This window comes from Chaetodon auriga, chromosome 5 (genome assembly GCF_051107435.1).
Source record: "Chaetodon auriga isolate fChaAug3 chromosome 5, fChaAug3.hap1, whole genome shotgun sequence".
Classification (NCBI taxonomy): domain Eukaryota; kingdom Metazoa; phylum Chordata; class Actinopteri; order Chaetodontiformes; family Chaetodontidae; genus Chaetodon; species Chaetodon auriga.
In genome coordinates this window covers 11,684,723-11,705,214 of record NC_135078.1, presented here as the reverse complement: position 1 = coordinate 11,705,214, position 20,492 = coordinate 11,684,723, and the positions used below count along the sequence as shown (strand labels likewise).

The 20,492-nt window shown below is 42.8% G+C and overlaps 1 protein-coding gene across 2 annotated transcripts in view; it reads right to left on the bottom strand.

Annotated features, from left to right (window-relative positions):
* kremen1 (kringle containing transmembrane protein 1) overlaps positions 1 to 16,342 on the bottom strand; it is a 58,058-nt gene extending 41,716 nt beyond the window's left edge. Inside the window, exon 1 of one of the 2 annotated variants that reach the window (XM_076730752.1) lies at positions 15,943 to 16,342. In XM_076730752.1, coding sequence (XP_076586867.1) covers positions 15,943 to 16,021 — 79 coding nt within the window. In that variant the 5' untranslated portion in view covers positions 16,022 to 16,342. The remainder of the gene's footprint in view (positions 1 to 15,942) is intronic. The other variant, XM_076730753.1, reaches the window with a different exon arrangement.
* Positions 16,343 to 20,492: the final 4,150 nt, after the last annotated feature.

Below are 20,492 nucleotides of genomic sequence, written 5' to 3'. Positions count from 1 at the left end.
CCAGAGTAAACAAGACTTGTGCAACCAGGAGAAAGCAGGGACTATAAGTGAGGGTAGGAGGGAGGGAGCACAGATAGAGAAGCCAAGATGGGCTGAGGGTGTTCGGTTCAGAGCTTTCAAAGGTGCACAATTAGGGCATCCGGGATTGATCTATCTTAAATCAAACCAAATGACAAATTAGAGCAGAGCGTTGAGACTGAAGCAAGGATTGTGAAAGACAAAGTGATGGCAGGGGAAGCAAAATTAAGCAGAAAAAGCAGAAGAGAGGAAAACAGAGCGGCGAACACAGAGTGAGTCAGGGTGGGACAAAGACTGTTTTTATGATCCTGCAGATTGTTAACTCAGGCTCTAATTTTCTCCTTCTTGTGCATAACACCAATGAAGTGAACACTGGGTTTATTTCACATTTCCCCATGTAATAGACAAGGCCGACAAAGCCCAGGCTTGTAAAATTAACAGCAAACACAGAGCTAGCGTCTCAAACGCCAGGGGTCTGAGTCTGAAGGTACAAATCTCATTCCAGAGCAGCTCTGTGGCACAGCTGCGTGCTGGGGCCCTTTACCAGCAAACAAACAACCGATCCAGGCCTTAAGCAGGAGAAAATATGTCTTGCTAATTCGTGTCTTCTGTGAAGAAACAATACATGCCCATATGGGCTCCTCATCACATGCCGCCTTTGATAACCAGAGGATCTCTGGCTTGCGATACAAGTCACGATGGGCTCACTGTTGCTAATGACCATGTTTGCCTCGCATGGGGGTGTTTTAAGCTTGCTCTCTTCTTTTGTAGTTTTGCCTGTAAACGGATGGTAAAATGATCTCTGAGTCAACATGCACTGTCAGATGCCCCGATAAACATACGTATGCTGTGACAAAATGTGCATTAATCTGCACTCCTGCCCACATCATTCCAGCTTGTTTTTTTCTCCTTCTCCCCCCTCAGACCCATACCCCCCTGCCCCCCAGATGCACTTACAGTAAGAATGAAAGGCAGCAATTTTCATCAGCGGAGCAGCGGCGGTATTTTAAGATGGATCCGATGTGGAGGGAAGGGACACACACTCACTTGCACACACACATCAACATGCACACAGGCTCTTTTGTTCCCTCGGTGGTAAGGCCAGTGTCATTGTGGTGATGCCATTCTCACCCACTCATCACTGTACTGTAGATATCACCCACCGAGAGTATGTGTGTGTTTGAGCGTAAGTCTGTCAATTCCCTAACTCCTCTCCTCACAATGGGCCAGCCTCTCATAGGCAGTAATCAATTTGCGGTAACATTATGTAAGCTGTGCGGCCAGTATGACTTCTGCTTGCTTCCTGTCCGCTCTCTCGTAGAATGATTTCCACGTTTCACGTTGCTCCAAAGACAATATTTCAACTTGTATGCAGTGATGGACCTCAGATCCACATGTAGGCCCTTTGCCTTGTACGTTAAGCCCTTTAAGCTGTAACTTGAAAGCCAGATAGCACCTCACAGAAAGGTGAGCCATGCTGAACACACCTGTTTTCGATCGTCCTGTTTGTGCTCAGGTTAGCTGGTATCTGAGGAATGTAAATTATATGTGGTTTGGTTTGGGGTGAAGCTCTGTCAGTGCTGTTGCAGGGGATTGTGTGCAACCATTACAGACCCCCCCACCCCCTCTACACACACACACACACACACACACACACACACACACACACCACCCCCCCACCACCTCCTCCACAGGTCCTGTGTGATTACAGGGTGCAGGGAAGATGAGGTCTTGGATAAATAAAGGTCTCAGGTTGAAGGGAGGGAGCAGTGTGACCTGATCTGCTTATGCAAAAAAAAAACAAAACAAAACAAAAAAACACAGATGCACCAGATCAAAAGCTTTTTCCTGTTTATTTCTTCACAGACAGCATCATTAACATTATTAACCATAATGATGCCTCGTCTTTTTTTTTTTTTTTTAGAGTGAATCACAACAAGACTCCAGGCAAGACAAGCTGAAGCTATTGTGCAAAGCAGCAGAAAAGCTATAAAGAATTTTAAGGGTTTTTTGTTCTGAGGGTCTGAACATTGTGTCAGCTGACTGCACACATCCCATGTTCATGTTCATGTGCAGTTCTTTGCTTTAGTGGCGGATGAGGGTGGAGGTGCTGCTGAAAATCTTCAGAGGAAATTTCAGACAACATCCAGCTTTCTCCTTACAAAGCACTCCTTTGCTTCTGTTTGGAGGAGAGGTTGACACTGCACTGGCCTCTTCAGTTTTTAATTTCCCATTTGGAGATTTCCTGCCAGCAGTCATACATGACACCAAAATGTAATTTGGGAATGAGAACATTTAATCTAGAGGGGATGGGAAACTCCTCCGAACAGCAGTCTTATATGAACTACATTGTGTTAGATGTCGATCTAACTTAATAGAGGATCATATAGGTAATGCATTGAATCTTTTTGTGTGACTTTGCCTCTTCTTGTCCATTGAGTTGAGAGTTTATGAGCTCCTGATGTTCTTATCTCACCTGTGCAATTTTGTCATTTAGACAATTTCAGTCATTTAGAGCTGCTTCAATTATCTTTGTAACTGATAAAGTAGTGAAAAATGTTACCAATCACAAGTCCAAAGTAGCAACTTTAAATGTCCTGTCCTGTAAGAAAGTAGGTCAAAATTAAAAATAGATATTCATGTTTAATTTTATTCAGGTTCATGCCCCGAGCCAATCCTAAGAGCCTTTCTTTACTGCACCCTACACTCTTTACCTCACAGTGAAGACCCACTCCCATTCATTTTCAAAGGGACACAAGTGAACGGCTTCGCATGGCATAGTGAAGTCATACTTCTCTCTAGTGGACTGTGTCACATGAACTTCAGGAGTCTAGTTAAACTTTCATTTATCATATAAATAATTTAAGTTAATAAACTTAAAAGCTGTGCACTAGGACCTCCAGTATTTGGGTCAAGTAGCTTGTAAAAGATAATGCATGTCAGATTATGAAGGGTACAGCTGTTCTTCCAGTGTGTCAAATGCATATTTAATCAACATTAAATACAGGCCAAAAAATTTGATGAGGACATCCCTAATTCACGTTGATATGAAACAGAGAAAAGCAACAACATAAACAAGGAAGAAAGATGTTGCAAACTAATTATTAAGATTATTTTTATTGTGATTAATATGCTGTCAATCAACTAATTGATCAGTTGTTTCTGGTCTACTGAGGTTTTCATTGCTGTGTGAACTGACGGAAATAAAATCTAAATAACTCTTTTATCTAATAATCTCTAGAATTCCGCCACCAGGGCCAAGTGTCACGTCAGCCTGGGAATCCCGAGCTTTTCCGGCAGCTTTGATGAAGCCTCTTTCAGAAATGAAAAAACATGGTTTCTGGAAATTGGACTTAAAATGTCTGAGAGAGGCTTAGAGTCATATGTTGTGATTAAATGTAACTAAAGCAGACTAATGGTGGATTTGATTCACTCCTATGACGTCGGGTAGACATCAAAAGAATAGTAATAGATGTATATTGAACACTGAGGTTTCATGAACTTTTACTTGTTGCTGGCTGTGGTGGATGAACAGACCGAATGTGTGGAGCACAAACACGCTCCCATCTGCATCCAATGAATCTCCAGCGTGCTCGATTGGTGAGAGTGGCAAACACATCAAACACGTTTGTTTTGTCTGTCTTTGTAAACTGCAGATGGAGGCATTGGTCTGGTTCCTCAGCATTCCTTGGTGTGTTTAGATTGTTTTACATTTGAAATCCATGTACATGGTGGAGAAAATCTCCTTTGCGTCAAGACATTTTGCCTTAATCTCTCGCTACACTGGATTGCCTTATGCCTGTCATTGGCTTCAGAGTAATCCGTAATCATTATCACCAAAGTGCACATTCATTTTTCATTTGTAGATACTATTATTACCGAACGTGTCTAAATCTTTCCTCTTTAATTACCTTGCCTGAGTGACTCGATCAGAGCGTGAACAGAGCACACATTTCCACTGTATCAAATCACAAAAGGTTGTCAGATAAACCGCAACAGACTGCCCTTCCAAGGACACAATAACAACAGCACAATAGGCTGCTGCAGAGGGGACCACAGCGCTCAACATTCAGACCCCTTTTAAACAGCCACGTCTCTAGTTCCTGATCTTGATTGTGAAAGCGATACTTTTTCACTGTGGTTTGTGCGGCTGTGGGAAGAGCAGCAGTACTGGGAACCAGATGGCTCTGGTAAGAGACAGGGGGCATCCCACTGGCCTGCCTGGGAAGGGGATCCGTTACGGAGGATCTATTGAGGGCCAGCGGATTCTGTTTCATGTCACCGGCCGAGTGTGACCACCCCTTGGTTGCCGTTGGTCATGAGCTGGTGCCACGTAGGCTGCTGCAGACCCGACCCTTTTTGTGTTCACCTTGGGGAGCTGTATTCACCTTCGATGCAGGACAGACAACTAAATCAGGGCCTCTTGGCGACTTGGGTTTCATCTCTTTTCAGCTCAAGCCTCTTTCAAAGGGCCTCACATTGCAATGGGATATCACTGGGTCCGCAGCTCGAGGGACAATGGCTGTTTGTGAAAATGGTTGACTGAGATGTTCCTGTGCATTTGCAAAGTAGGGTCTATGAACTTCTAAAGCTCAGTAAACTATCACCGGGGATCGCAGCTCGAGTTAATGGACATTTATTTCCATATTCTTTCAAAAACGACCACACTGAAACATGTTGTCCAACCCCTGTTCTGCGCTCTCTGATCCACGGCACATTTCTCTGTCACGGCTTCTTAGCTGTACCCGCTACTGGCTTTGTTCCTTTGTTTGCTGTCCACTTAGCTGCGTCTGCTCCCTTCACTTGTCCAAATGTTTGCTCTGTCCACTTAGCCATGTCCACTTGCTTGGCCTTCTCAAATCAGTGCTGTAGGTGGGCGTTTCCTGCAAAGAGGAAAGGCGACAATTTGCCTCTTTGGCCACAAACTGCTGCAGCTGGACACTAACCAGACCCCGGGGCTCAGCAGCAAAATTACTCTCCATTTATTTAAAGTGGTTGCCATTACTCTACCGCAGTAGAGCACAGACCTCAGTGGCCCTGGCCCAACCATAACTGCAGTATAAAAAGAACTAGGTTCGCCGGACAGGTCATGTCTCACACAGTAGCAATTCAATATCCTCCTGTTATGTTCTTGGTTACGCTTCTCAAAACTCAGAATTGCATGTGACACCACAAAAATACATGGTTCCTTTGAAACTCAGTCTGTGGAGATTTTTGCAAAAACACCCAACCAATCACTGGCGAGATGTTTGGAACATGTTACATGTTTGAATCAAAGAAAGAATAACAGCTAATTTACCTTGATCATACTATGTCAGAAGCTTTATTAATAGCATGTTCAAAAAGAGAAATACGGAGACAGGAAGCCAGAATGGTTTTGAGCTTGCACCAAAACAAATCAAAGCAAAGTCTAATCGTTTCTTCCTGTTCTCCTTCAAATGCAGAAACAATAAACCAGCCAATGAGCACTATTAGGGAACAGCAAAGTTGCACTTTCTTTTATCAACACGCCCAGAGCTGATAAGACTCTACTTTGATTTCTCGTCAGTGTATAAACCAGCTTTGAGGCAGAAAGTTATATTTTCTGTAATGTTTTCATGCATCAGCCACTTCCTCCCCAGGCTTTCAAACCTCCTTTAAAATTCCATTTTCTCTGAATTAAATTGAGCTTTGATAATGAAAACAATTGTTTGTTTGAAAGTTAATAGAATTCATAGAAGAACATAAGGCTCTATGGTATTTCATTACTGTTCTCTCGCTACTTGATTTACCCCTCACCCTGGAGTGTGTTCCAGCTGATGGGGTCTGACTGCTGCAGAGAGCACCAGCAAGGCTGAGGGAGAGTGTCATTCAGCACTGACTGGAGTGGGTCTCCTCATGCATACGCAAATGTCAAGGTACATGAAGAGGCCAGGGAACACAGCTCATGCATTAATAGCATTAAATGTGCAAAGGAGGGAGGGGGAAGAGAGGGGAGAATTGGCTACAAGCCTTGTAGCCGAGTTTTGAAAGGAAAAGTTGAGATGTTACATTACTTTAAAGAGCTCCATCCAAATACAACATGTCACCGCTCATTCAGAGAAATACTCGGACTGGTCTTGACTGACCTTGGAGCAACAAAACCTCACAAACCACCATTCTGGCCACATGTGTGCACTCTCCCACCTAAACATTGTTTATCTCTTTCAAGCCTGACAGTTGTGTACAGCCAGCAGTGGCTTGACAGCTTAATTTCATGTTGTCTCACAGGACCGCCTCCATGGATCAGGGGCCAGAGTGACACACTCAACCTCACTCCACTTTGTTTGGGGACGCCTCTTTCTCTCGCCGGCCTGAGCTTTACATGACTATCACATCCGTCATGCCTCGTCACATCTGAGGGAGGCAACCCATGCACCACCATCAACATCATAGATTGTGAAGCTGGAACTAGCTTGGCTGCTTTGCATGCTGGGTTGCCTGACCAACTGCCTGAGCAGGTTGTGATTTGCACAAGGTGAGAGAACAACGAAAGTGCTGCACTCAATGGAAGTTCAAAAAAAAAGAAATGGAGTGAGAGAGAGGTACTTTGATAAAACAAATGTAAGCCTTTGAACACGACAGGACAAAAATCATAGTGGCATGATAATAAGCATGATTGTGTTTATAATAACTAGGTCTGTTCCTCCATCTTTAGTGGTTGGTGGTTTATGGGCGGTCCAATCCTTTGGCTTGGAAGAACAAGGGCGTCGCCCACAACTTGACCTTCACAGGGCACCACCCAGAGGTCAACAGAAAGTAAATGGGCAGCAGCTCGACACAGAAGCCCACATTTCTGACCTACAGTTTTTTTCCCCACTTCTGTTACCAACTGTGAGCCAGATTCAATGTACCTTCCGCCATGTAAATAAGGAATTCTTCAAAACTTTAGCCTGTTCTCACAAGTCAAGACATGCTGAGTATCAGCATCTGAGTGTTGGGATATGCAAAAAGCAAAATGCTCTGCTCTATTTTCTGCCATTTCAGACTTTCTACTCTCTTTGGCTTTTCAATGAGTGCAACTCTCCCTGCCTCCTCATCTATCACTGCTAGGTACCCACTGGGAGCTTTTGTGACTGTCACTGGAGCACTAGAGCTCATAGTACCTTATTACCCCACTAGAACACTGCGTTCCCAAAAAAAGAGCCTTTAGCTATGAAGCTCCTCTCCTGTGGAACCATCTTCCAGTCTTTGTTCGGGAGGCACACATCATCTCTACATTTAAGAGCAGGTTTAAAACTTTCCTTTTTGATAAAGCTTATAGTTAGGGCTGGCTCAGGCTTGCCTTAGACCAGTCCTTACTTATGCTGCTATAGGATAAGACTGTCTTGGGAATTTCAATGATACACCGAGCTCCTCTGTCCCTCTCCACCTGCACGCTTTCATGTTCTACCAAGGCATGTTTAGCAACTTAGCGTCTACCCTGGAGTCTTTGTGCTTTGTCATCCTGCAGGGTCCAATGGATGGTGGTTGAACCTGGATTGTGGATTATAGGTGTGTCTCCTGCCATGGCCCTGCCTGACATCCACTGCAATTGCTACGACTATTAGTCATACTTTCATTATTACATCCATGGTACTGTATTATTTACATATATCACATACATAAATATATCATATATATAATATACTATGCTATATATACTACAGAGTGTATTATCAGAGCTGTCACTGTCACTGTGATTGCATTTCTCTCTCTCTCTCTGTCTCCAACCCAACCGGTCGAGGCAGATGGCAGCCGCTAGCTTTTGCCTGAAGTTTTTCTTTGACACTGTCTCCAAATGCTTGCTCATGAGGGAACTGTTGGGTCTCTGTAGATAAAGAGCATGGTCTGTACCAGCTCTACATGGAACGTGTCCTGAGACAATTTCTGTTGTGATTTGGCTCTATATAAATAAAATTGAATTGAATTGAACTGAATAGATATGAGGTTTGTATAATCAGCTATGGCCTAGTTTTTAATCTACCTTAATATCAGTGAGGCACCATACACATGTAGAACCCCGATTCCAATAAAGTTGGGATCCCGTGTAAAACATAAATAGAACAGAATGTGATAATATGTTAGTCATTTTTCAACTGAAAACAGCACAACGACAGCAAGTTTAATGTTTGGCCTCATCAACTTCATTGATTTGTGTAAATATGCTTATGCTTATTCTGAATGTGATGTTTCAAACACGTCAGGACAGGAGCAACAAAAGACGTTTGTTGAATGCTCCAAAAACACCTGTTTGGAACATTCCACAGGTAAACAGGTTCATTGTTAACAGGTGATAATATGATGATTGGGTATAAAAGGAACATCCTCGAAAGGCTCAGTCGTTCACAAGCAAGGATGGTACGAGGTTCACCACTTTGTGAACGCATGATTGTATAAAGGAGATTACTACATTGGCTCAGGAACACTTCATAACACTGTTGTCGGTAAACACAGATAGTTTGAAAATCATTTCATTCTGTTTTTATTTATGTTTTACACCGCATCCAAGCTTTTTTGGAATCAGGGTTGCACAGCAATATTGAATGATACACAGAGGAATAACCTCTTCCTACCCTGTTATTACTCCATGTGGAGCTGATAACATAGATTTTTTTTTTGTGGAGGAAGCATTTTATCTCTCCAATATAACTGCTTAGTCTGGGCTGTTGTTGGTCACCTTATAGTCCCAGTGTCAGTTGATATGCGTAGTTGGTCATTGTTGCTGTGTTTTGTTGTCTTAATAAACTTAACTTCTTGAGACATTCCATTGAAGATTCATGAGGGCTCCATATGGGCTGGTGTGGAGCTGATTATGCATGGACACAACACAAAGAGGAGACGGCCTGACTGAGTTTACTGTGAAAACAACAGGACTTACTGACTGAAGCTGCGTGCAACCCACATCACATTTAAAGGAGTATAAAGCTTTATAGAGTGTACAAAAGTTTTAGGGAGACTAGCCCATTTGTCAACTTACTCATGAGTCCAATGAGTGAGGAAGAAATTGGCAGTAAAACCAACCATGTGTCTCCGGTAGATTGTTCTGTCCTGTGATTGATGTCGACACTTTTGCATGCCCTTGAATGAAAGGCAAGGGACTCGCCTTATCTTAAAAGTCAGAAAGAGAGACCAAATGCTGCAAAGCTGATGTTTCCTCAGAGTTTCCTTACCCAGAGTCAAATATCTTTATTCATATAGTTTTAGTGTGATGGACATTCACATTAAAACTGAAAATTCTCAGTACTTACACAGCAACATTTGCATTCATTTGTTTATTGCCACCTGACCAACATACTCTTTTAGCCCTGGTTTGGTCTCCACCAACTCCTGTGTGGAATATTTAGCTGTTTAGCTACTAAATGTTCCACTGTGTTCATCAGCTCGCTGTTAACTTTTTCTACTTTTTGAGCTTTCTGGTGGAAACAGTTGCCTGCTGCAGCCAAAACAACGCAGATGGGACACTGACAGTGACCCAAAACTGTTGTAAAGTTGTGGTTCATAAAGCCAAAGATGAGCTGAAAAATGCTAAAATGGTATGTAGAGCAGAGGGGAACTGCAAATGGGATGATACTTCTCAGTAACTTTCTCACTAGGAATGATCTCTTTCACATTACAACAATTGAATCCATTGTTAATGTAGAATATTGATTAGTGCAGCTTATTTCAAGGTCCACTTACTATCCTTTTACAGAGTTCTTTAGCAGAGCACCTCACGCATTAACCCTTGCACATATGAAGGCTTCTTTAAGATAAGGCTGATTTTGGTTTACCAATGCTTTCCTTGTTAAAAAAGGGGACCGGTCATGCACCAAATTAATGTGCACTTGTTTACAGACAGTGAAAGTCACAAAAAAATCACAAAAAAATGTAACCTGACTCTAAATACAAGTCATGGGGCCAAAATTCAATCTAAACCTAAATCCAGGAAGAAGTCCGGACCAAAGTCAATCTACTTTGCAAAAATGTTTTCACTTTCAAAATCTAAAACTCTGGTCTGTAAAAACAACTGGTTTGTACACATGGTCACATCTTTAATCATGAGCACAGTTACTCAGATGTGTGGCACAGTACACACACATACACATACACACGACAGTACACCAATCTAGCAGTGGTTTGTCTGAACTTGTGTCTGCAGCACAGAAGCTCTCCATCTCTTAACCGGAAAAGGGGGGGGAGGGACCACACGGCCCACATCTGAGACCCAGACCCATGCACCCTCTTCCCATAATGCCCTCTGACACTCCCCACACTGAGCACAGAGGGTTTACCCGCACACCGAAAGCCCTTATGTTAAACTCTTTAAGAACCCGCTGTCTATCCTCAAACCAGCGCTCCATTGCGATCACCTCTGCCAACACAAGCTCGTGTTTCCTCAGATCTTGGCTGGAGATGGTCTGTTATTATCTTCCAATGCAGACGATTCAGAGTATCTCTCCCTCTCTCTCGCACACACACACTTACACACACGCACATACATACACAAAGATCCGTCTGTCTTATGGGTTACAAAGGTTGATGTAGGCCAGTCATACACTGCACTGTATGAACTGCGTTTGAGAGTGGATTAATTCAAGACAGATATGGTGATTGGCTGTATGAGGGACAGTTGTGGACAGACAGCGGTTTGTGTGTGTGTCGTTATAGGTGTGTGTTGAGAGGGGTTACATGAGAGGAGGGCCATCCCATACAGGACGTGAGACCTCTTGCTTTGAAACTTGACGTGGTGCCTTTAAAATCACGAGCCAGAAGATTGGAAGTTTATAGATGCTCCAGATGGCCAGAGCTGCCTCACATTTGAACTTCAACACACGTAGTGTTGAAATTATTATGAATCATCAATTTTAAAAAGCAAGATGTCAAACATTTGTTGTTTTCCGCTTCCGAAATGTGAGAAATTGCTGTTTTATATCATCTTGGACTGCTGGTTGGAGAAAACAAGCAATTAGAAAATGTTACCTCAGGCTCTGGCCAGCTCTGAAGGCCATTATTCACTATTTTAGGACATTATTTTTATTAAATGACCTATCATAAAAAATAATCAACAAAGTAACTACAACTTCATCTCTTTATTCCAACACAAGCAGCAAGTAAAGTGTTCAGGAAAAAAAGACATTTTTTTATAATTGCATGACAACTGGGCTAACTCCATCTGATAACTAACCTCTAAATGGACCCAGTGGAGAACTCTGAACATCAACAGATTACAGTAACTGATAATAAAAATAACTGGTAGTTGCAGCCTTGCATGTGTAGACAATCAATCATCAATGTCAATGTCGTGAACACAGAAGCTGCACAAATGTCTCAGCATCAAAAACTACAATCCAAACTTCTGTGTGAACTACTGTTCAGGAGTTCATGTAGTGTTTTAAACCACGCTCCGGCCACCTCGCCTCTCCTACTGCGCCACACAAGCCCAGTTCCGTCTGTGGCCGAGTGCAATGAATCTGAGTCCAGAGTCCAGGCCAACATCGTGCCCAGCTGGACAGCGATCAGACGAGGGGCAGGAAGAGAGCGGGCTGCCAGATGAAACAGAGGGTTGCCAGTTTATGCAGCAGCTTATATGCATGTTAGGCTACAAAGAGAAATCACAACACATGCTGTCATTCATGCCCCCGTCACTCTATTTGGTGCCTACAATGCTTCAAGGAAGAAAGAAAAGTGCCTGTGCTGAATGAGAGCAAAGAGCTTCAAAATCTCCAGCTTGGTCTGGAAATACTCAAGCTGATTCACCTGCGGCAAGTTGGTTTGATAAGATACCTCACTCCACAGAAATTAGCCCTTGCAAATCTTCCCAATGTGGCTTTACAAGTTATTTCATGCATGTCTAGTTAAGTAGAGACTTGGCAAAGGCCGCAGATGAAAAGAAAGCCCACAAGGCACCTCTCACCTCCTCCGATCAGTCCAGGATTCAGTTGGTCGAGCCCAGCCTGATATAAACCTACTGTTTTCTTCATCAGTTCTTATTTTTGACAGCTCTGTCTTCTGTGATCGCATAATGAGAGCACATTCCATTTTGCCAAAATGTCACAGCCTGCCCTTTTCAAGCCTCAGCTCGACACAACCAAAGCTAACTGTACAGGTAATAGACAAAAAGTCCAGTGATACACCGGTTGTGACCCCACTTACTCCATGTTGCTCTTGTTGGAGAGCTAGCTGTTATTCATGACTGCAAAAAGTTGGATCTTGTAGATTAATTGTTGCTGAAGCTTTTGCTTTGTGAACTTATAAATCAAAGCAATGCCTTCTTACAATTGTCGCATGTTGCATAGGACTATGAGCTGTGAGCGGTTCAACAAGAGAGCGATTGTCCTTTTTTAGATCAATTCCTTCGAATAATTACTACAGGCCTGAATAGGTAAATCTATGCACAATTTCACAAGAAATTGGCAAGACTGACAGATTTTCTCCTGCACTGTTAACAGTAGTTTAACATTTTGGGAAATACACTTATTAGCTCTCTGGTGGAGAGTTAATAAGAAGATTGATACCACTCTTATTTGTCCATTAAATTTGAAGCTACAGCCAGGTCAGTGCAGCTTAGCACAAAGACTGGAAACAGGGGGAAACAGCTAGCCAGCTCTGTTCAAAAGTAACAGGATCCACTTATCAAAACTTCCAAAGGTCACTACATTATGTCTACTTTTTTTAATCTGTACAGACAACAAAGCATACACATGATATGTGACAGTTCATCAAGGGTTATGTGTTGGGACTGTTTCTCTGCCTCAAAATTGTCATTTTTATAGTTCAGTTTTTGTAAACAACTGCAATATGACATGTTAATTAGTGAGCTTTCGGGGTGTTGGTAGATGGATTTTGTTACCTGGTGACAGAACCAGGTAACAAAATCCAGCAGGCTAGCCGTTTCACCCTGTTTCCAATCTTTGTGCTAAGCTAAGCTAACCAGCTGCTGGCTTTAGCTTCATATTTAAGAGTCAGATATGAGAGTAGTATGAATCTTCTCATCTAACTCTCAGCAAGAAAGTAAACAAGTGCATTTCCCAATACATCAAACTATTCCTTCCCTCATCCCACGACCCCAGGTGGAGAGCCATTAAGACAGATTATAGGTTATCCCTGCATGTACTAACATGACAACAGCTTACTTTGCCCTGCCAGTAAATTTAAGAAGGATCACTTTGAAGGTGAGCCACTTTACTGTAACAGCAACTCCGGCAGCTTCGTGAAAAAGCTGCCTCGACCTCAATTTCAATAAGACGATGCACCAGTTACATAAACAAAGACATACAAGTGGGTCCGACATGATGCACTGTCGGACTCTCAGCACCCCGTTTACCACAGACCCTCGTCGTCAACCTGCCGCTAACACCGGTCATGGATACCAGGAACATCAAGAACAAAATAATTCCCCGCTGATTAACCAGCTCGAGCATGTTCACCAGCACCATCAGCTGCATCATTACTGGCTTACAGAGCAACTCAATTACGCCTCATCTTGACAGCGCTGACAGGCTTCAGCTTCCACTTGTGTGTACAGTTGTGTGAAAGGCCTGAGTAGCTGCCAAGTGAGCAACGGCAGGCCTCAGTCAGACAAAACAGCATGTGGGAGTCTGGATGAGTTTCTTTACAAAGCCTCGGAGTTCAGGTGGGAGAGAAATCATACACATTGATGATAAAAGACTCTGTGGTGAACTAACACTCTATACTGGGAGAGTGAAGTGTGCTGGATGGGCCTATTCTCATATTATAGGTTGCATAAAGCACTTAGCTGCTTCAGCTGCTCTAACCCTTAGCTACATTTTCACTCTTTTTTTCCCTGTATATGCGTGTGTGTGTGTGTGTACACGTATCACTGAGCACATGATTATCCCTCAGTGCAAGACGAAAAATGCTTTTGCTGTTAATACACTTCTGCTTGATGCGTGATGCTGCAGTCTACCAGGACAGTGAAAGCACTCCAGTATAATTGTTTTAGACACTCTGTCACCAAAGCAACAGCAGTCGGCGTCCTGCAGAGCATTAATAAGCTGCTACATGACCTGGCTTTAGCAGTTTAAGGAAGAATTCTGCTGTTTTTAAGAAATCTTATTTGCACATGTGTACTTCACAGACATACCTGGGAATATTTAAGCAGCACACTCACAACATCCACATCGACAAGTTCAGTGCAGTCTCAAAGTTATTTTGCAGATCTGCTTGCTTCAGTGTGTCCACTTTCCCCTCATACATTTCCCCTGAGGCTCCTACATGTTGCATCACCCATAAACTTAATCTCCTGTGATTGGATTCCTCCTATCAAACATGAGCACAGAACGGTATGCATGTAAAGAAGCTCTTAGTTTTTGACTCTGAGGGCTTGACCAGTTTGCTGCTATTGAACTCTGTAGGACCTCCAGACATTTAGCAATAATATGTGTTTGTTAGAAAATACACCAATAAGCAAGACTATGGCTGAACTAACAGCTGCCTCTTTACTGTGAGTGCCGAACGGTTTTAGGGTGGATTTTTCCTTGGTAGGTTTCACATTCAGTTTGAACTGCACAGTTCAAACATATTAACAGCAAACAGAGCATCAAACAATCATTCTATGCATTTACGCCAACAGACTGACTTCTTGTAGATGCGTGAAATTATTGTTTTAGTGTACAGTAAATATGGCACAGCTGACTTAAACTAAACATAAACTTGGCCTTTCTTCCCCCCAGTGTTATGAGGGGGAATACCATTGCTTTAAATACTTTGTTAATACATAGGTACACATGGGAGTACTTACGCACTAGCCCAGATGGTGGACCCTCTAATTTGAAATCCAAGGGTATAATTAAGAGACAAAAAAATTAAAAAGGAAAGCATGAGGATTTGCTGCCTCGACATGAAACGCGGCACAAATTACAGCGAGCAGAAGCTTGGTTAGTGTGGTCATCATTATTAGATATTCACATTAGAACAAAATATTCCCCGGGAAGGCAGCTTTGACCGGGGATCCGGCTGCAACTTTGAAGTTCTGCAGATAGACTCAAGCGTATCCCTGCGTATTAGTCTGAACTTGATGGGAAATTAAATGGATGATTGAGCGGAGGTTTTCGAGTTCATTTCGGGGGGAAACTGATGTCTGAATGGTTCAATTAAAGACACAATAGCCGGTAATGCAGTGTAGCCAAAAGCAATATGATGGAGATTAAAAACAGCATGAGTGTAACTGCTGGGAATGTGACAAATCAAAAACACTGCAGTGTGATTGATCATCTGTACGCGCAGCCGACGCAGAACAGGTCAACACATCAGACCTAGAGGCGCAGGGTGTGCTGGAGAGCCGAGTGCGTAAAAGCTGCTGGTTTGGGTTGAACGTCGTCATTTCCATGATTAAATCAAAAGAAGCTTTCAGAACAACATAAGAGGGTTTCCCCGATTATTTGTAAGTCTTTTCAGGACTTTCCGGTCTTTTACACAGACCCCCGTTTGAGAGGAGTTTGTCGCGTGGACTCCACAGGTCAGAGGACACCTTTGGATACAGTTTGGACCAGAAGTGTTTATAGGTGTGGAGGTATTGGACCAATACTCTGATCAGATTACGCAGTCCGCTCACACGATTTCACTCTCTTGTCTTCAAACAAATCAAACAACAACAAACATTTGCCTTTTTGCTTTGGCCGCCGTCTGTAAACATCCCCGTTGAAGACATCGTGTAGTGTGGGAAACAGCCCGGGAGTGGGACTGGAACCAAGGCGATGAATGAAGTTACCGCGATTACAATCTGTGCCATGTTCGATACCAAATAGGCAAATAACACTCTAATATTCAAATGAACGTAGGCTCGGGTGTGTGCTGCACAGTTTCTGAACGGGTAACAGCTTGTCCGGTGCGCAGAAGAGCAACTTTGGGGACGCTTCCGACAACGCAGACATTTCTCGGGATACATCCTCCGCAGTAAAAGGCGAGCAGAAAAGTTTGACTTACCCGAGTCGAAATGACTAAAAGCCGCAGAAGAAATAACCCCAGCGAGAAGAAGCGCAGAGATGACTGTCCAGGAATCCATCGTGCGATTAAAGAGTGTGAAGTGGCTCTCAGGTGAAGCGCAGCCTGACGGACAGATGCGCGGACCGGCTGGGCTGCTGGACTGGCTGACTGTCCGGGTGTGAGCAGCGCGCTGTCTTCGGCCGCCGTTAAAAGTCCCTGAACTTCAAGGCAGGTCTTACAGCTACTACTACACTGACACCACAGAGACGGGAACAGATAGTAGAAAGCAGGGATCCTATTTCCAACCCATGTGACAGGAAACAGGGGCAATAGATTCAACCTGCAGCGCTGGGGAAGCACCAGAGAGAAAAGAGGAGGAGGAAGAGAGGGTGCTGGGGCTGGAGGGTGGTGCAATGAGGAGCAGGTTAGTACTGATTTTCCCCCCTTTAAAGACGGGATTTAAAGCATATTTCCACAGTAGAAACCCGATAATAAGTTTAATATTGCAACAAAACTAAAAAAAAACAAAAAAAAAGACAGACAGGGATATGACAGGAAAACTACTCCAGAGAGTAAAAACTACCTTTAAGCACCAAAACACCATTATGCATTTACTATTATGTCCCTGCAGTAATGATATAGACATGGAAGTGAGATCAGAAGTACCATAAAGTATGACGTAAACAAATGCAGTACAAGAGGCACACAATAAGTCCCTTCTGGAATATTATGGGAACATTGTCTTGGTTTTTATGTTGGGATCTAAATCTAATTGGGGGTCCATTACATTTGGAAACCTCCACTCAGTCCTAAACTGCACACAAAGGCAAGTCAAACGATCTCAGCAATACATCATTTTTATAGCCACAGTAAAGAAAAGGGGGAGAGTGAGTGCACATGATGATCCTGGTAGAGCAGTGGTTACAGTACGTAGTCTAACACAAAGGAGATTAATTAAGATGTGGATGAGGCAGGGGAAATTACTTTCCTTGTTAAGTATTTGTTGGAGAAGACATTCCGGTTTTGTTCCCACTGCTGGAGTTGTGATCAAAGAAACTTGTGATCACAAAATGTTTATATGTTCTTTTATTTGTCTGCCTTTTCGCTAAAGTTGGAAGTAAAACCTTTGGTGGGAATAACTGAAAGACCCTGGGTACAATTTGGGGAATCAAAGACATCTTTTCTGCTGGGAGTTGTGATTGTTTATGTTCACAATTAGTTTTCTTTTTTTTTTCCCCTCCTAATTTTTCTAATCCACAGAGATGGTGAAAAGTTGTTGTGTTCTAAACTGGGTGGCATAAACAAACGAGCAGATTATGTTTAAATCTCAGGCATTCATTTTAAAGCTGCTGATCTGATGTCGGCATACATGTTCTTCCTCAGGGAAACTCAACAGGTTAGAATAAAAAAAAAAAAACAGAACGTGAAAAAAATATTCTTGCACTCCTCGAACAGCTCTCCCCTTCGCTTGTCTCCGCTGAAGCTTTCCTTATCTTACTCAGTGCACAGAAACAGGTGCACTGTCACCAGCAGTGCTTCTCACCTCTCTGCCGTTTCCAGACTGACAGTGCCAGCCTCAGCTCAAGTGTGAAACAGCACCCTCGTGTGCTTCACCGCAAGCATCGTGCAGTGAGGAAGTGTCCACGCCAAAAGCAGTCAGTCAGCCTAAAAATAGACAGTCCAGTATGATCTCACCGCTCCTGGAGAAAAAAGCCCCAACATTTATTTTGCCAAAACCGACGGGGTTGAGATGGGGGAGCACAGGGAAAGCGATCTAGCATGACGTGTGCCCTTTTGAGAAGCATGGCTGTGTGGCCTTGAGATAAAAACTGCACTTACAGTATATTACGATGAAAGGCTGAGACTGTTTGAGAGAAAGAGATTTATCATAATTCACAGCCGTACTGACAGTTTACTGTGGCTGTGACTGAGATGCCTTTTTCTGAACAAAGATACCTTTTCTGAAACGACATGGCAGCTGGTTCTCAGCCTGAAGTCTGACATACTGTATGCCATAAATGTCCCAACAGTGGTGGAAAGTAACTAAGTACATTTACTCAGAAACTGTGCTTCAGTACAGTTTTGAGGTAATTTCCATTTTCTGCTGCTTTACACCTTTTGTCCACAACTTTTAAAGGGGAACTTTTGTTTGAACTTTTACTTTTTACTTAGTTTAAATGAGCAACTGTTCGATCATAGCTTAGTAACCACCGGCAGGCCTGTTGAGCTTTTGCATTTCCCTACATGTTGATGTGGTGTGCCTGAATACTCTGTACCTCAAGGGTTTGGACAGTAGAGTCCTTTGTGTAGCCTTTCAAAAACATAAAACACAAGAGAAAGCATGTGAGTAGCGGATTAAACTTTGTCTTTTCTGCTCTAATGAAAACTGCAAATGTTAGCACGTCTGGCTAACAAAGCTACGCTAACAAAGCTTACCACCAACAGTGGTAAGCGAGCATTACGTCGAAAGTCAGTGAGCATGTTAACAGCTTTGTACATCATTTTGTGGAGGTCCAGGTTACATTAGAAAAGTACCTGTTCAGGACCGACACATCCACTGTTTCTGAATCTGTGAGCCAAGATGCAACTATATTATACAATTTAATGATAGCAGCTCCATCCTGCTCTTTGTTTGTTTTGGGGAAGTTCACACTCCAGCAACTCTAGCTGAACGTGGGTCAGATACCATCACGTCTGCTAAGCTCATGGCTTATTCCTCATATCCTCAACTCCTTCTCTCTTGGACAAGTGAAGCACACTGTTTGAAAATACAAATGACAAGGCAAAGCCTAAATCTAACCACTGAATTTCTTGTCAAAGTAAGTTTTTCTGCTTATGAACAACATTTTAATTAGTTCATTGTATTTTTAATACCATGCTATGGGGCCAACTAGCTCCACAATGAAATACACAAACAAGCTGCTGTGCATACATTATACTGATCAACAACTGCTGAGGATGCTGATGTTGTGCCTGGTACATATGTCTTTAGCCACAGTCTTTTAGCAGCCAGCAGCCATCGAGTGTATATTTAAGACCCTTTTACATGGCTCTCATTTTAAAATGTCTCACATGGAAATGTCAGATGGAGACGACTTCTCAGCTGACTCACGGACTTTAAGCGTCAGCATTAGCTTATATCAGCTAGCCATACTTATAAAATCTGCAAGCGAGAGTCATCCTTTTAGCAGACAAAATCCATGGTCGTCAGCTAGAAATGAGACGCCTGCTTTTCTTTAGGAACTGAAGACCAAGTGTTTCAAAACTTACTGCAAATTTTGAACAGGCTCGGGTCAGATTCTGTTTACTATCACATACGACCGAGAACACCAGAAAGTATTCACATCTGAGAAGCTGGAGCCCATAAAATTTTACTTAAAAATTGCTCAGACATCAAATATGAACATTTTTGCAATTAATTTTCTTTTAATCAATTAATTGACAAATCGCTGTAGTTCCATAGATGTTTTCTTTTACTGAAGACCTTGATCTACTCATTTCAGTATGTGGCATGTTAAGAGTATGTGCTCATACAAAGCAGTCTCAGTGTCCTCAGACTGAATAAAAACTACTGTGTCTGTATGAAAATTAACTTGAATTGGAGTCCTGTCATTACCTTCCCTGCTATCAGTCAGTGATGCTGTGCAGTTATGGTAGCAAGGCTTCCTTTGTCTTCTTTGTCTGTCTGTTTTTTTTTTCTTTGTGTGTGTGTGTGTGTGTGTGTGTGTGAGTGAGTGTGTGTGTGTGTGAGAGAGAGAGATCACATGTTGGGCTTGCCTGTACACGCTGCCTGGCCACATTCTTTGTGGTCTGCCGGAGTTACTGTAATTCTGTTCTCTGTCTTTTTGCTCTCTCCAGATAAAAGTTGGCACTTCCACTCATGAAATTCACACTTTATTCTTTTGGCATCTTGCTTTTGGACAGTGCAGCTGTTTTCATGGCGTTGAAAACATCAGATAAGAAGTATCCAAAGTTCCTCACAGTACCATGTATGTGCATTTTTAACATGGGTGGCTGCAGTGAGAGCTAAGCCCTTCACCTTTAACCGGTGTGTCCTGCCTACTGAGTTATGTGAGACAGAGGCTGGAGGTCACAGCGAGAATAATCCACTAAGATGTATTAGAAAGTACTCTGGCATCCCTGACCTGCCTGCCAACGGGAAGTTATGCATAGTTGAATAAGAAGTTGGCCCAAATGTTCTGAATTCACAAAATCAGGAGCCAAGACCATGTCATGTCCTTGTTTCCTCTTGGGTAAACATGAGTGTCTGGCCCTGAATCTTAATGCCACATTTTTCTCCTTTGTGGTCAAAACTATTTCTCTTCTGCTTTTTTCTGTGGGGTGGGGGGGGGTGGGGGGGATCTGGCTGCATTGTACCTGAGGCTCTCAAATCTTTTTCTTTTTAGCATGAGAAATGTGTTTTATTTTATTTGAGAGACAGAGATAGGGAGAGAGAGAGAGAGAGAGAGAGAGAGAGAGAGAGAGAGAGAGAGAGAGAGAGAGAGAGAGAGCACAAAATAGAAATGGTCACTCAAGATTACATAAAAAAC